At 39.1% G+C, this 17,717-nt stretch overlaps 1 protein-coding gene and 1 long non-coding RNA gene across 3 annotated transcripts in view; one reads left to right on the top strand and one right to left on the bottom strand.

Moving 5' to 3' along the window:
• Nucleotides 1–17,717, top strand: part of LOC128702682 (transforming growth factor-beta receptor-associated protein 1 homolog) — a 29,218-nt gene that overhangs the window by 7,324 nt on the left and 4,177 nt on the right. Inside the window, exons 6-17 of the mRNA XM_053797058.1 lie at nt 1,809–2,042; nt 2,183–2,343; nt 5,081–5,219; nt 6,649–6,843; nt 7,510–7,701; nt 8,833–8,987; nt 9,313–9,423; nt 10,011–10,200; nt 10,318–10,527; nt 10,795–10,955; nt 12,269–12,431; nt 12,741–12,853. Coding sequence (XP_053653033.1) covers nt 1,809–2,042; nt 2,183–2,343; nt 5,081–5,219; nt 6,649–6,843; nt 7,510–7,701; nt 8,833–8,987; nt 9,313–9,423; nt 10,011–10,200; nt 10,318–10,527; nt 10,795–10,955; nt 12,269–12,431; nt 12,741–12,853 — 2,024 coding nt within the window. The remainder of the gene's footprint in view (nt 1–1,808; nt 2,043–2,182; nt 2,344–5,080; nt 5,220–6,648; nt 6,844–7,509; nt 7,702–8,832; nt 8,988–9,312; nt 9,424–10,010; nt 10,201–10,317; nt 10,528–10,794; nt 10,956–12,268; nt 12,432–12,740; nt 12,854–17,717) is intronic.
• LOC138855061 (uncharacterized) overlaps nt 10,404–17,717 on the bottom strand; it is an 82,682-nt gene continuing 75,368 nt past the window's right edge. For both annotated transcript variants that reach the window (XR_011394213.1, XR_011394212.1), the window contains exon 4: nt 10,404–10,539. This is a non-coding gene — a long non-coding RNA (uncharacterized lncRNA). The remainder of the gene's footprint in view (nt 10,540–17,717) is intronic.

Raw genomic sequence — 17,717 nt, 5'->3', positions numbered from 1 at the left:
TAGAGGAAAACCCAGAGGGGTGTGTATATATATGCTTGTTGAAGAATTGAGACACTTGTGCAACACATGGGAATCTTTATTGAAGAAATGTTTTGCCACACAGTGGCTTCATCAGTCCAATACAAAGTAGAAATGGGTAAGGAGAGTAGAAGTTTGAGGTAATCAGTCCCTCAACCTGGAATCGATGTGTTCAGTCCATCAATCTTGTAGGAAGTGCAGCACAGGGCCAGAGAGGTGGCTTATATACTGCGGTGAGACGAGTTGAAGCAGGAGGAGGCGGGATCACAGTGGGACCTGCCACTAGTGTAAGTTGAAGAATTGAGACACTTATGCATAAGTGTCTCAATTCTTCAACTTCTCGGTTTTCAAAACCATTCATCACATCTGTCAGACACTGCAACATCATGGGATCTTGGTACAAAGACTTCAACGCTTGCCAAACCTTTGGATGACGACCTACTTACACTAGTGGCAGGTCCCACTGTGATCCCGCCTCCTCCTGCTTCAACTCATCTCACCGCAGTATATAAGCCACCTCTCTGGCCCTGTGCTGCACTTCCTACAAGAGTGATGGACTGAACACATCGATTCCAGGTTGAGGGACTGGTTACCTCAAACTTCTACTCTCCTTACCCATTTCTACTTTGTATTGGACTGATGAAGCCACTGTGTGGCGAAATGTTTCTTCAATAAAGATTCCCATGTGTTGCATAAGTGTCTCAATTCTTCAAATTGTCGGTTTTCAAAACCATTCATCACATATATATGCTTGTACATGTATGTGTAGTGTGACCTAAGTGTAAGTAGAAGTAGCAAGATGTACCTGAAATCTTGCATGTTGAAGAGACAGAAAAAAGACACCAGCAATCCTACCATCATGTAAAACAATTACAGGCTTTCATTTCATACTCACTTGGCAGGACAGTAGTACCCCCCTGGGTGGTTGTTGTCTACCAACCTACTACCTATAAAAAAGCACAATATATACATTATAATATTACAGTATAATAATGTATAAGCTTATCAAGATGTTCATAGGGAAGAGCTAAAACCAACACTGGCAAATTAAAAAACTTTGGGATGTTTTGCCTGGGGGGGAGGGGTTAAAGAGACTTTTCCCTCAAGAGGCTCCTGAATGCTGGTGAAGGGCCCTTCTCTTGGATCAAGCCTTATGCCTCCCATTTCCCAAGACACTGTATAAACCCTACAGGTTTAGTGCTTTTCCCTATAAGTAATAATTATGGTGAAAGTGTTTATTTTCCAGGTCAGCCTACATTGGTAGTACAGTATATGACTAATTTGTTAAAAAATATAATGTAAAGAAGAAGACTTCTTTTATGCTTTACCTTACCTAGGATTTTAACCTGGGATTTTTTCATTATTCAACGACTTTGTGAAGACTCCTCTGACTTTTATAATATGAATGAGACACTGTTGCTTTAATATTACTGTAATTTAACAGCCTTTTGGGAGCAATGTTTAACTACTATTCTATGAACCTCTTCATTTTCCCAGGTTGTTCAGTTTGTGCTTGTGGATTGCTACTTTAAGCTCATACTATTGTTATTTATTAGTGTCCATTAGTTAATCAATAACATTGATTTTGTGCTCCTTTAATCATTTAATTGTAGACTTGAATGTGCTTCAGATTATTATTGTGCCAAAACTTTTATTTACACGACATTAGAAGCATCAGCAAAGTGATGCTAGATGATCTTTTGTAATTGCAGCATTGGTATTAATGATTTTTTCATTAATTTATATTTGCAGTAGCCAATATGTAATACAGATAAATATATTGACAACAGCTATGTGTGGGCAAGAGAAGGTGTATACAAATCTGTTCCTTACATGAAGATCGCGTTTCATTCCTGAAAGAATTATCAACACCAGAACCTGTTAATATTGCAATGGATGGAACTTTTGTGTGCGTTGCTGGACAAGGGCATTATTGTGTCTTTAATGTTGAAACAGGATTGAGTCAAGACCTCTTCCCATATGACACTGCTGTAACCTACCCACATGTCAAGAGAATAGCTAAGGTATGGGCATTACTTTTTTTCACCTTTCACCATCCAAGCAGATTACTGTCTCGTGAATTTTAATTACTTAATGCTTAAAGAAACTTAAAAATGATAGTTATGCATGAAGAAATAATACCACACAACTTTCTCTCTCACAGGAGGAATTCTTATTAGCAGGACCAGGTAACCTTGGGATGTTTGTAACAGCAGCAGGCATCTCAGAACGGCCACCAATCCAGTGGATGGAGGGCATATCTGCAGTGTCCTATTACTATCCGTACATAATAACCATAACTAATCAGTTTATTAGAGTGTATAGGTGAGTCATTATCTTGCTGTGAGTATTCCTGAAATAACCATTATTATGATGCATTTGATAAACTGGAATCATTTTACTGCATACAGTGTAATTGAAATATGTAGTCAGAATTTTTTACAATAAATTTCGTGTAGGAACGAATACTGTGCAGAAATTTTCAAGACCACATTGAATTTGTTTTATATTTAAAGTTCCATATTGATTTAAGAAACTAGTTGTATTAGTTTTTAGTACCAGGCTATATTATTAATGTAACTGTATTGTAAAGTCAAATGTAATTAGTTATTGCAATTTTAGTTAATACTTTTGTATATAGGAGGGTGGGTGTAGGAGGGAGAAGGAGTGATTAGTGGAATGAGGTAAAGGGAGTGATAAGGGAGAAAGTTAACATAAGAGAGGTTTTTGCAAAGCAGAATTGATATAGGGAGGGTTGAGTATATGGAAAGTAGAAGAGGTGAAGAGTGGTGATGGAGAGTAAATAAGGGAATGAGTGAGGCACTGTCACCAAATTCTGCTGAGAATAAGATAAAGTTTTGGAGTGAGATTAATAGGTTGAGAAATCCTAAGGAATGAGTGGATTTAACAGTTAAAAAGATGAGAGGGGAGTTGGAGATTATTATTGTAATCACATTAAATGCTAAACCTGTAAGGATCAATGGGAGTTGAGGATATATTGGGAAGATGGCAGGAATATTTTAAGGAGCTGTTAAATGTTGATGATGAAAAGGAGGCAGTGATTTTCTGCATTGGCCAGGAAAGTATAACATCCTCTAAAAGTGAGGAAAAGCCAGATGTGAGAGTGGTGGAGGTGTGTGAGGCTGTGGGTAAAATGAAGGGGGGTAAAGCAGGTTGGATTGATGGGATCATGACAGAAATGTTAAAAGCTGGTGAGGATATAGTTTTGGAGTGGTTGATACTTTTGTTCAATAATGTATGAAAGGGGAAAAGGTACCTAGGGAAAGAGGGACAAGAGTGTAAAAAATTATAGGGAAAAAAGCCTGTTGAGTATACCAAGTAAAGTGTGTGGTAGTTATTATTGAAAGAATTAAGGGTAAAACGGAGAGCAGGATCACAAATGAACAAGGAGGCTTTAGAAAGGATAGGGGATGCATAGACCAAGTTTTTGCATTGAAGCATATAAGTGAACAAAATTTGGATAAAGGTAAGGAAGTTTTCGCTGCTTTCATGGATTTAGAAAAAGCACATGATAGGGTGGATAGGGTAGCAATGTGGCAAGTGTTACAAGGGTATGGAATAGGTAGTAGGTTACTGAATGCTGTTTTATGAGTTTTTATGAGGATAGTGAGGCTTAGGTTAGGGTATGTAGGAGAAAGGGAGATTATTTTCCAGTAAATGTAGGCCTTAGACAGGGATGTGTGATGTCACCATGGTTTAAGATATTTATAGATGGAATTGTAAAAGAAATGAATGTTAGGTTGTTATCACAGTTGTTTTTGGGAGATTCTGAAGAGAAGTTGCAAAGATTGGTGGATGAATTTGGGAGGGTATATAAGGGAAGGAAATTAAAAGTGAACATAGGAAAGAGCAAGACAATGAGGCTAACAAACAAGTTAGGTAATGAAAGATTGGATATCAGATTGGAAGGGGTATGGAGGAAGTGACTATGTTCAAATATTTGGGAGTGGATTTGTTTGCAGGTAGGTATATGAAAGACAAGATGAACCATAGAACTGATGACGGGAAAAAGTTGTGTGGTGCATTGAGGCATCTGTGGAGACAAATAACATTATCCATGGAGGAAAAGAGGGAAATGTATGAGAGTATTATGACACCAAAACTTACATGAGTGTGAGGCATGGGTTGTGAATGTTGTAGCAAGGGGACTGGGGGCAATGGAGATATTGTGTCTGAGGGCAGTGTGTGGTATAAATAATGTGTGTAAAATTCATAGTTTGGAGATTGGGAGGTGCAGAGTTACTCAAAATATTATCCAGAGGGCTGAGGAGGGGGTTGAGGTGGTTTGGACATTTAAAGAGGATGGAGAAAAATAGGGTAAATTGGAGGGTGTATAAATCTGTAGTGGAGGGAAGGCAGGGTAGGAAAGGTTGGAGGGAGGAGGTAAAGGAAGCTTTGTGTGCTAGGGACTTGAATATCCAGCAGGTATGTGCGTTAGATAGAAGTGAGTAGAGGCAAATATTTTTTGGGACCTGACGAGCTGTTGGAGTGTGAGCAAGGTAACATTTCATGAAGGGAGTCAGGGAAACTGGTTAACCAGACTTGAGTCCTGGAGGTGATGAGTATAGTGCCTGCACTCTGAAGGAAGGGTGGGGATATTTGCAGTTTGGAGGAGAATCTGAACTGTAGTATTGGCATGCCTCTGGCAAGACAATGATGGAGTGAATGATGGTGAAAGTGCTTCTTTTTTGGGTCACCCTGCCTAGGTGTTAAAAAAAAAAACTTTCTGTATATCTGACTTCAGCAATGGAATACACAAATATACTCATACATAGGAGACTGAAACTTTGTAATAATATTTTAGTCCGACTTGGACCCTTGACCAATCTTGACTCGAGTGTGATATCACAAATCATAATCATATAGAATTCTCGTTAGATGTGTAACATTTACCATTTTGTTATTGGCTCTGGAGTATAGTGATATACAGTAATAACTATTGCACTTCGGTACAATAGTTATTACTGTATATAGTAGTATGTACACAAAATGATTATAAATTCTTGTTGATTATTGTACAGTATTTTTTAATATCTTACAGCTTGATTGATCAACAACACAAACAGACACTAAATTTTTCTGGTGGTGAACTAATTGGAAATTTTGATGGTCAGCTTTATGTGGCAGCCAACTCATGTGTATCCTGCCTTATGCCTCAGCCATGGACTGTCCAAGTTCAGGTTTGTCAAGTTTTTTACATCCTTTTTGAGTTCAGTTCTTTACACTTATGCTGCCTAATCATTAAAAAAATGATGAGACTATTAGGTGAGTGAGTGCTCTAATACTTATCATACCAGTTAGCAATTTTGTTCATCTTATATTAGAAATTTACCTTGTGGATAATTTGTTCCTATGTGTAGATATCTTTCAAGAGGCCATGACATTCAGTAATCTTGTCATATAAACATGTAATGCTTAGTGAACCTTATTTTAGACCAGGTTTAGCTAAGGATGGAGGTTTGTCAGACTTGATAAAGCTCATCCCCGAGCAAAATTTTATCTAAAATAAAGCTTGCTCTGTGTTAAACATTTTCATACCCATTTGTTGGCTTGTCCCGTTCACCAGTACTTTAATAGTTTTGTGTAACTATTCACAAGCTGAGAATGCTTTGGGAAAAAGGAGGTTTTGAGTGCTGGGGACTTTGAGCATCCAGCAGTTTGACTTATGAAATCATAATAACATGATTTCAAACAAATTACAGAATGGATGGGGATTGAACCCATGGCAGTTTGTGTGAGCATGATAGATAAGTGAATGGGGACAAGTTTTTTATGACATTGTGCTGTTCAAATGTGAGCAAAAAACATGAAAGGACTTGAGAAACCAATTAGCCAAACTGGTGTCCTGGAGGTGGAGAAGTTCAGTGCTTGCACTGTTTGGGGCAGGGATGTTGCGGGTTGAAGGGTCATTAGTCATTTCAGTGCTGTGACACTATATTTAAGGAACTGATAAATTAAAAATATGAAATTAAAAATATTGGAGGTACAGTAGAATCCCTATATCCACTGATTCGGTATCCGCAGTTTCAGTTATCCACGGTTTACTCTGGCCCAAAATACCTCTTAATTTTGAATAGTAATGGCCCCAAAGTGCAAAAGTAGAGAAGCTGGTAGTTCTTCAAAGCCTAAAAGAAGCTGTGAAGTGCTTCCCATCAGTTAAAAAGTGATAATTCTCCACTTATTGTGAATAATTTATCAATTAAACTTTATAATAGGTATGTATAGGACTTAAGAATAGGGTTTGCTAGTATCTGGGGTTTTGGTATCTATAGGTCCTTTAAACATATCCCCCACTGTTACAAGGGTCATACTGTATATGCAACAAAGATGATGTAAGGAGAGTAGGGAATATAGGAGGCAGAGTTAAAGGGTACATGCATATGATATTTTGGTGGAACATAAATTATATAAAAATTATGTAATATGTAAAGAAGATAATACACAGTATATTGAGGAAGTAAAAAATATGTAAATATTCCTGTGCTGCTGCTGAGATGTATTTTCTAAGATTCCTAGAAAAGATACTGCCTATGTTAGGTGTGGATAGATTGATTTGATAGAAATTATTTTTATATTCATGTATTACGAGCTGTTTCCCTTCTTTTCCAGACTTTAATGGATAATGAAAGAGTGGAAGAAGCCGTTGAGTTGGCAGAACACAGTGGAGCAGTTGGAATGAGTCAGGAACAGTATCAACAGTTGTTCCATACACTGCTCCAGAAGGCAGGCTTTATCAAATTGTCCCATGGAGTCTATGATCAAGCACAAGACTATTTCCTCAGGGGCTCTGTGGATGTTAGAGAGGTAGGGTTTGTAAATGTCTTAATCTGTGGTGGCTGTCATTTTGTTTTGAGGTAGATGCTTCTATTGAATAATAACCATAATTTTTTTTTTCCAGATAACAGCTGTTTACCATAAATAATCTCTACTCTCTTGATCTTATTAGTACATTTGCAGTACTCGAGTGATTAATGATTACTTTATTTTTATTATAAAAAAGATTTCAAACATCAACTCTTAACTTGTCAAAGGCAAAAATAATGACAAGTTTGTGTGCATATGTACTCATATGATAAAGCTTTTGAAGCCAGGAGATTATTATTATAATCAAAACTAAGTGCTAAACCCACCAAAGTGACAGAGCCAGGAGAGAGTGGACCTAGTAGTGACCAGCAAAGAGGTGGACACACACTATACATGCATATACACACACACTCTCCACCCCCACACCTACCTCTTTACCTTCTTTACCCTTATTATTAAAATAAAAAAGATGCGCTAAACCCACTAGGGTCTCTTTACTCTTAAAGCTGTTTTGCACTTTTTTCTTTTCATTGTTGCATATATGGATTAGTGTGCCAGTGCTTATGAATTTCTTTAAAGAACAGGCAGTTGAGAATAAATCCAAATTATTATTATTATTATTATTATTATTATAAATGGTTCTGTAACCTTTGCTTTGACCTTTAGGTGATCAGCCTGTATCCTGGTCTTTTACCAGCAACTGTGGAATTCATGCGAGCTCAGCCTCCCCTCCATCATCTTGCTGATATAACTCAAGCAATGCATGGTGACCAGAACAAGATAGAAGATGCTAAAAGATTCCTTTCTGGGTACCTATTACATCTACGAAGTTTAGGAGAGCCTATCATGTGTAGATTGGTAAGATATAGTTTCATGATAATTATGGAATCGTAAAATATACTTATTAATGTACAATATTTTAAATACTCTTTTCTTCAGTAAAAGTCTTGCATAAGGGACTAGCTTCTCTTACAACAGTAATAAATTTCGTTTAGTCCTGGAGGTGGGAAGTACAGTGCCTGCATTCGGAAGGATAGGTAAGGATATTTGCAGTGTGGGGGAGCATCTAAACTATAATACCTGCATGTCTCTAGCAAAACAGTGATAGTGAATGATGGTGAAAGTGTTCCTTCTTTTTCAGGCCACTCTGCCTTGGTGGGAGATGGCCTTTGTGTGAAAAAAAGCACATAATTTTAAATACTGCACTTTTTTTTTTTTAACATGTCGGCCATTTCCCACCAAGGCAGGGTGACCCAAAAAGAAAGAAAAAAGCTTTCGTCATCATTCAACACTTTCACTATTACTCATGCATAATCAGTGCCTTTGCAGACGCACTCAGATACGACAGTTTAGACGTCCCTCCAAACTGCCAATATCCTAAACCCCTCCTTTAAAGTGCAGGCATTGTATTTCCCATTTCCAGGACTCAAGTCCAGTTAACTGGTTTCCCTGAATCCCTTCACAGAATATTACCCTGCTCACATTCCAATAGCTCGTCAGGTCCCAAAAACCATTTGTCTCCATTCACTCCTATTTGACACGCTCACACGCTTGCTGAATCCAAGCCCCTCGCCCACAAAACCTCCTTTACCCCCTCCCTCCAACCTTTTCGGGGACGACCCATACCCTGCCTTCCTTCCCCAATAGGTTTACATGTTCTCCAAGTCATTCTACTTTCTTCCATTCTCTCTAAATGACTAAACCACCTCAACAGCCAGAGGTGAAGTACTACTGTAACATATAATCTTTTGGCTTGTGACTTGATTTTTGTATTTGCTGATTTGACTTAACACACACTTGAAACATTAAGAAGGATAAGAAAGACGTTAATTTTTTTATACTTTTAATATTCCACTATTATTACAGTACTGTACAATATCTGTATAATATCTTGTAACAATATAAAACATTAGCAGTGAAGGATGAACTGTTTGTTGAAAATAAAGAAATAACACATGCATGAAGTTGAGTACAAATCTGATATTTCAGGAGATAGACACTGCCATCATCAAGTTATATGCAGAGAGAAAATCTTCAGATCTGCTACTTTTTCTTGAGAGTGGAGATATTGTCTGCAATCTGCCTGAGTGTGCACAGTGGTTAGAAACTCATCAGCAGTACTCTGCCCTGGCAAAACTTTACAGGTAATGTTAAATTTTAAATAATGAATTTAATGCATATGAAATAGTTTATTTTTAATGTAGGCACATAGAAATATTTTATTAATGTGAGGCTCTCGCATCACATACAGTCCCTGGGGAATGGGAGGCAATAAGGTATGATCAGAGAAAGGAGAGGGATAGCTCCAATACCTTGGATTAAGATCCCATTTCCATAAGGCACTTTAAAGGGGTGCCATATTTAATTTAATTAAAAATAAAGGGTACAGCAGACATAAAAGGTTATTGTATTATATTTGGGTGCTTCTAACACTTATCCTATATTCATTGATATGTTTGTCTTTTGCAGAGTTCTTGGTGACCTTGACAAATCTCTTAAAGTTCTCACACGACTTGTGAGAGATGAAATTAAGGACGAACATTTTAAGGGAATACAAGATTTGGTGGACTGTTTAATATGGTAATGACAGTTTAATATGTAAAGTATATGTTTAAAAAAAATTGAGTGGTTACCATACTGAATATGTCTTATCCCACATATTTGCAGTTCAAAATGCTCATCTGTTCACTACTATGAGGATAACATTTCAGGGAGTTCTATAATGCATCACACAGCATTTTCATAGTAGCTTATAACCCCCAGTTGTACCAACATGCCTAGTTTATTTCTTTTAAGCCTGCTGAAAGACTTTTGCTTCTGGACTTGCCTTCTTCACCATTAATTGTTGAGATGCCTTAAAATCTCTTATGGCCTTTATTGTATTTACATTTCATTTTATATTAAGTTTAGTACCCTCACTAAAGAAATTCTTGCATACTCTCCCTGCCTGTATCCTGACTCCAGTAATATTTTAAATTCATGTATATGATTATAGTCACAACCTAGGTGTGATGCATCTTTCTATTACTCAATGACACTACCTTTGGATTCATTCCTAGGGACACAATTCATTAAATTAATTGGTTTAATTTTAATTATACATTGTATAATTTACAAATACAATATTGTCTATCCATATATTTAATTTTAGTGCAATGTTTTCACAGTGCAGCCGACCCAAATGTTGTATGGCGTTACTCAGACTTTGTGTTAGATCGAAACCCAATGGAAGGAGTACGGGTGTTTACAGACACTAAGGCAACATTGAACCCCTCCCGTGTTCTACAGATCCTCCAGCGCTATCCAGAGGCTAGATTAGGATTTCTCCACCATTTGATTTACACCAAAAAACTACAAGTAGGTAATTATAGTAAAAAAAAAGAAATCTATTTATTATAAATAATAAATTGAATTATGTACTACTTTAAAAGGATTAATGGTTAGCAATGTGTAAAATTTAGTGTTTGTTTGCAGGATGAAAAGTATCATACAGAGTTAGTACTTCATTATGTAGATGAGGCAGTCAGATTGATCAATGAAGAGCCATCATCTTCAGAACTTGAGGAGGCTCGGGGAAAGCTTCAAGACTTGCTTACCTCCTCTTGTCACTACCAGCCTCAACCAGTCCTTGCCAGAATGCAAGGGACTAGTCTCCATGTAGAAACAGCTGCTGTATTTGGAAGGGTAATTTCTTATCTGAAATATGTAAACATGTTAACTATTACAATTTATTTGGTGCTATTTTGAATATAAAAAACTTGCTATTTTAGAGAAATATGAAAATAATTTATTCCATGTGTCAACTGTTGTTTGATTTCTTTATTCTTGCTTGATCAGTTGTAACTAGAAATAATATGCTCAAAAGAAGATTGCTATTCATTTTTTTTTTTAATTTAAAGGAAAGCAGCCTGTATATTGTATAACGGTTATTATAGAGTATTTTTACAACAGCTCGGTGAACACGAAAAAGCTCTGTCCATGCTTGTTCATCAATTAAAGGACTTCAGTGCGGCAGAACAATACTGTATAGCACAGACCAGAGGTGCAAATAATACATGTAAATCCAGTATCTTCCTCAAATTGCTAAAAATATATTTGAGACCACCACCTGGGTAAGTATAACTTACCTGTCTGCTCTTCTTAGTCACCTGGCTTACTGGTATAATCTTACTTAAATAATCAAGTTGTCAGAAATTATTTATTTGTATTCTTAAGCATTGTTAACAATTTGCTAGTGGTATGATAAAAAGTTCCTGTATTAATGGGCAACGTAGTACAGCAAACCCTTTCATAATGCACGAGATATTTTTCTGAAAATTGATGCGCTGTGGAAAATAGGGTTACATTCTGGACACTTCAAAATATGCCAGTTTTTTTTTTTTTTTTTTTGGGGGGGGGGGGCAGTCAAAATTATTAGTTTAATTTACATTCTGTTAATCTTCAGATACCTCAAGTAATGACTGTGGAAAGGGTTAATGTAAGTGTACTGGGCAGATTTGAATGTAGAAAGGTTTATCAGCTGACACTTGGGGCATGTCAACAACATTAATAATTACACTAATGGAGGAGCACTAAACATGTAGAGAGGTTCTAAGCACCTGAGGAAAGAGCTTCTGATCTGGTTTTAGCTCCCAGCAATATTGTGGAATTGCAAAGTTCTGTGGTGAATGTAACATGGGCAACACCTGGGTATATATTGTGAAGATAAGTTATGTGAACCAGTGATTTTTTCAGTTCAATAGAGATTGCATATTGGAGACAGTGGAAGACGAGGTAAGCAGTCTGAATCAGAGGCAGGAGAATGAGCACTTGTATACTGAAGGCAGGACCCCACTAGTGGAAGTAGGTCATACCCAAGAGTTGGGCCAGAGTTACTAATCTGTGCATAACTTGGGCATGACCTACTTACACTAGTGGGTCCTGCACATGTGACAATGTCTTTAACTAATTATACTGTATATAATCATTTCTCTTGCCTCTGGCTCAGAATGATCAACGTTGAGGGACTGATTACCTCATCATGCACTTGATGAAACATCCTCACAGTAACAATACCTGGGCGTGTTAAGTCTTATTCCTAAGTTTGTCAGTATTATATATTAATGTAATATGAGATTTTTATAGGCAACTCTGTAATGCATACCTATATAATCAGTACACCTGAAATGTCTGTAAAAAATTTTGTATTTATGCATTGAGGCCCATGGCCTGGTGTAAAAGCTCTCACTTCACACGGTGAGGGTCCGGGTTCGATTCCCGGTGAGGGTTGAAACATTGGGCGTGTTTCCTTACACCCAACCGAAGTTGTATGTGTAGAACTCGAGGCCGGATTTTTTTTTCTAGGACCCATTGAACATAATTTATAATTGTACCATTTCAAGTATACATGTAATACTAAAATTCATTAAATTGTTTGTATCCTCAGGGGTTCTGAGGATGACATTGAACTTGCACCAGCCATTGAACTCCTGTCAGTTCATGCTGGGGATTTGGAGGTATCAGCAGTTTTAGCTCTCCTACCACCTAACTGGTCACTTAGCATTGTTCATCATTACCTGCGAGCAGCTCTAAGAACCTCTTTGCATCAGGTATACTGGTTATAAAAATATTTTCATTTGTAATTTTCCAATAAATTGTTTCATTTGCCATAACGTGCAATACACTTTTTAAACTTCTTTAATCCCAAATCTTGATGGATATGGAATATGTGATGCCCCATCCTACCACATGGTTGGGTCCTTCAAACCCCTTTTTTTGCCTAATCAGAAACATATCTGTGCTATCAGGAACATTTTTGCATTTTTTTCCTCATTCTTGTTTATGAATTTAATAATGTAATGCACTTATTCATGTACATTAAGGAAACTAGTGTTGTCTAACTAATCTCCTGTTTTCAGAGTCGAATCAAGCGTATACAACAAACACTTGTTCGCAGTGATAACCTCCAACAAAAGTTTATCCTGTATAAGCTCAACAAAGATATGGGACCTATTCCACTAGCTTCAAACAGGTTTGAATGCTGGCTTTATTGCTGATTTAACCTAGTGACCCAACTATGACTTAAGTTTTGCATTCACACTAACCCTTAACTTCACCAACCTTTACTGCACACTTAGTACTTATTTTTTTATATATAATATATGAAAATTAAAATTTACTCCATAAATAGTACTAATACTGTGATAAAACCAGTATTTCAAGTGTATTAAAGCCTCAATTTAGCAACAGCATTACTAATGGGGAGTGTGTTCAGTAATCCTGATTACAAGTGACAAGATGTAGCTTAACAGAATCCTGGAACAATAAACTGTCATTTGGAGTTTAAATACTTATCCAGCAGACATGAACAATAAAGAATAATTTTGTAAATGAAGTTTGCCAGACAACTGATTTTGCTTAAATCAAAGTTTCAGTGTAACAAAACATATGTTACCAGCATGTTCAAAAAAATCACAACCTTATAACATTAGATACACCAATAGTCTATCACATCCCATGAAATAACAGATTTGCTGTACATCAAACAGACTAGCCAGTGTTTAGAAATTTGAATTGTTGAACATAAGAGATGAGTTTGTGATCAAGAGGGTTCAGCCAATTTTCATTGTGCTAACAGCAAGCAGCTGCTATCACACACAAGTTAAGGGCAGTGTATGGCTTAAATATTATTCAGAGAATTCATAATGTGGAAATTAAGTGGTGTGGAGTTACTAAAAGTATTATTCAGAGGGCTGAGGAGGGGCTGTTGTGGGGGTATGGTCATTTAGAGAGAATGGAGTACAAGATTACCTGGAGGGTGTATAAATCTGTAGTGGAAATGGTGGACTGATGGTATAAAGAGGTCTTGTGTGCAAGGGGCTTGGACATACAGCAAGCATGTGTGAGCATGTTAGATAGGTTTTTGGGACTTGGTGAGCTGTTGGAGTGTGAGCAGGTAATATTTTGTGAAGGGATTTAGGGAGACTGGTTAACTGGACTTGAGTCCTGAAGGTGGGAGGTACAATGCCTTCACTTTAAAGGAGAGGTTTTGGATATTTGCTGTTTAGTAACATGGTGGGAGATGGCTAGCATGTTAAAAAACTGTATAATTGGCTCTTGTAAACTTTACAGCTAACCATAATTTTTCCCAAGGATAAGGGAATTCATTATTATTATAATCAAAAAGAAGCGCTAAGCCACAAGGGCTATACAGCGCTGCAGGGCAGGAAGGAAGCGAGGGCATCAGGTGGCAAAAGGGAGATGGATGAGTAATAGGTTATGGATAACAGCGGGGCAGTGGATGGTGAAAGGGTAAAGGGCAGCAAGAGACTGAACTAGAAAGGGCTGAGGGGAGTGCGAAAGGTATCATCATCAGAGTTTGTGGAGTAAATCAGTCGTTGTCAAGAAGTCAATGAGAGAGTCAGGATTAAAGGAGGGTCCATCAGCAAGAAGGGAAGGTAAAGTGAGAGTAGTAGAACGAAGACGACGTTGGAGGTAAATTCTGCGTGCTCGTTGATAGAGAGGGCAGTCTAACAGAATGTGGCTAATCGATACTGGAACTTGACACTGCTCACAGAGAGGAACAGGGTGTCTCTCCATGAGTTACCCAGGAGTAAGACGAGTGTGGCCAATGCGAAGGCAGGAGAGAGTGGTCTCCCAACCTCAGCACTGATGACAAGAAGACGGCCAGTAACGTATGCTCGGTTTAATAGAATGAAGTTTGTTACCGAGCAGAGTTGACCAACGTTGTTGCCAATGGGTGTGAAGGTGGGTAGCTATTGCAGCAAAATAGTCCAGAAATGGAACACCTCTATAGGAAATTGGTAGGTCATGTACTGCTGACCGCGCAGCAGTGTCTGCCTGTTCATTGCCCTGTATGTCGACATGACCAGGGACCCAACAAAAAACAATATCTTTATGCTTGGTTGGATACGGAGAACTAGGGGGGTGAGATGTATCAAATTTTCGTACAGCCTGTAGAGCACTTAAGGGAGTCTGAGACTACCACAAATGATGACACAGGCATAGATGCGATACGAATAAGTGCTGCAAGAATGGCATACAATTCAGCAGTAAAAATACTAGCCGAAGATAGTAAATGCCCTCGCACGACGCTGTCCGGAAACACTGCTGCGAATCCGACACCATCTGAAGACTTAGAGCCATCTGTGTACACAACGATGGCATGAGAATGAGAGTGGAAGTGATCAAGAAAAAGAGAGCGGGAAGCCACATAGGCAGTTGGGCTTTCGAGCAAGGGAGTGAGAAAGAACAGACCCGAACAGCTGGAACTTCCCAGGGGGGTAGGGAAAAGTGAGATGCTACATGAACATATAAAGGTGGTAACTGAAGGGAAGACAAGAGCGAATGTAGGCGAAGAGAAAAGGGACAGAGCAAACAGGGGCGGCGAACAAATGAAGAATGTCTACTAATATCGGTGACCATTCTATAAATGGAAGGATTGTGGAGATCGTGAGAGCGTACATAGTAGCAAAGGCAATGGGCATCACGGCGATCAGACAAGGATGGAACATTCGCTTCTGCATAGAGGCTCTCAACAGGGGAAGAGCGAAAAGCACCAAGGCATAAACGTAATCCTTGGTGATGGATGGGGTTAAGGCTAGAGAGAGTAGCAGGAGAGGCCGCTGAATAAATCTGGTCACCATAATCGAGTTTCGATAAAACGAGGGCTGAATGTAGGCGAAGCAGAGTTCGACGATCAGCTCCCCAGGAAAGATGAGCAAGGGTTTTAAGAAGGTTTAGCCGGCTGTGACAAGTTGCCTTCAGAGAGGTAATGTGAGGTTTCCAGGATAACCTACGGTCAAAGAGAAGGCCTAGAAACCTGACTGTATCACTTTCGGGGATATGAGAGCCATAGAGATACAAAGAATGATCGGAGATGACAGTGTGTCTAGTGAAAGTAATTTGGCGAGTTTTGGTACTGGAAAATTTAAACCCATGCATGGTGGCCCAAGTGGAAACACGGTCGACCGCATGCTGGAGAGAAATTGCAATGAGATGACAGTCAGCGTCTGCACAAGCAATAGCGAAGTCATCAACATAGAGTGATGACCAAATATTGGGTGGAAGAACAGAGGCCAAATCATTTATAGCAAGGAGAAAAAGTGTTGTGCTCAGAACACATCCCTGAGGGACACCTTCAGCTTGGACAAAGTCTGGGGAAAGCACATTATTGACTCGAACATGGAAGTGTCTGTCAGTTAAAAAGTTCTTAAGGAAGGATGGTAGATTGCCTCGGAGGCCTAAGGAGTGGGCTTGGGCCAAAATATTATACCTCCAAGTTGTGTCATACACCTTCTCAAGGTCAAAAAATATGGCAATAACCGAGTGATTATTTGCAAAGGCATTACGAACATAGGTATCCAAGCATAGTAAGGGGTCTATGGTAGAACGGCCCTTACGAAAGCCATATTGACTAGCGGAGAGACTGTTGTCTCTAAATACCACATTAAACAGCGATTTACCAGACGTTCCATCACTTTGCAAACTGCACTAGTAAGAGCGATGGGACGATAGTGGGAGGCATCATGTCCTGTAGTACCCGGCTTGCGGAAAGGGAGAACAATGGCAGATTTCCACAGCTGGGGAAGAACTCCTTGTGCCCAAATAACATTGAAGAGGTGTAAGAGGACTACAAGGGCTGACTGATGTAAATGTTGTAACATACGAATATGAATGTCGTCAGGTCCAGCTGCAGATGATCGGCAAGCTGAGTGTGTTGCCACCAGTTCCTGAAGTGTAAAAGGCACATTATACTGTTCTTCTCTGAGAGAAGAAAAGTCCAAGGGTACTAACTCTCTGGCAGACTTTGAGGAAAGAAACGAGGGGCATAGATGGAGCCCCCGGGAAATACGAACCAGATGAGTGCCAATTTCAATGGCAACGTCAAGAGGGTTTGCTACATCAATACCGGCGACCCGTAGAACAGGAGCCGGGTCAGGAGAGTATTTACCACTCAATTTCCTCACTTTTTTCCAGACTGCACTCATAGAGGAAGCAGAGGTGATGGTGGAAACATAGTCTCGCCAGCAAGTGCGTTTAGCATCACGGATGACACGGCGAGCGATCGCACGCTTCTGCTTAAAATCAAGAAGTCTCTCATTGGTTCTATTGTATCAGTACCTGCCCCATGCAGCGCATTTCAAACGTACTGCACGAGCACAAGCAGGAGACCACCAAGGCACGCACTTCTGAGAATGCTTGCCTGAGGTTTGGGGTATAGAATGAGAAGCTGCGGTATAAACTGACGTCGAGAAGAGGTGTAGGAGCTCATCAATGGAGGATGAAGAAGGAACCTCGCTAAAAGCAGTGAGCTGCGAGTAAAGGTCCCGATTTGCCCGATCAAATTGCCAACGAGGGCTACGGAAAGGTGGTGAATATGAAGGAGAAGTAAGAATGATTGGAAAATGATTGCTGTCATGTAAGTCCGATAGAACAGACCAGGTGAAGTCTAGTGCAGTGGAGGAAGAGCAGACTAATAGATTGCTGCAAGAGAGAGTATGAGTACGAGGATCAAAATGGGTGGGAGTACCCGTATTTAAAACATGGAGGGGGTGAGAGGCGAGAAAAGCCTCCAACTGGATGCCACGTGAGTCACAATGAGACCTTCCCCAGAGGAAATGGTGGGCGTTAAAATCACCAAGTAACAGAAGTGGTGGTGGTGGTAAGGATGAAACAAGAAAGGCAAAGTCTGGGATAGAAAATGCTCGAGAAGGAGAGAGATATAAAGAACATATTGTAAACCACTTATTCAAGTGGATACGGGCTGCAGTGTAATGCAGCGAGGTATGGACAAATAGTTGACAGTACAGAATATCATTGCGTAGAAGGGCACTTTCATTAAAGGTCCCATCTGAGAAAGGATCCGAAGAATA

Source organism: Cherax quadricarinatus, chromosome 79 (genome assembly GCF_038502225.1).
Source record: "Cherax quadricarinatus isolate ZL_2023a chromosome 79, ASM3850222v1, whole genome shotgun sequence".
NCBI classification, from domain to species: Eukaryota; Metazoa; Arthropoda; class Malacostraca; order Decapoda; family Parastacidae; genus Cherax; species Cherax quadricarinatus.
The sequence above is the reverse complement of the archived record's forward strand: the minus strand, read 5'-3'. Positions and strand labels throughout refer to the sequence as shown.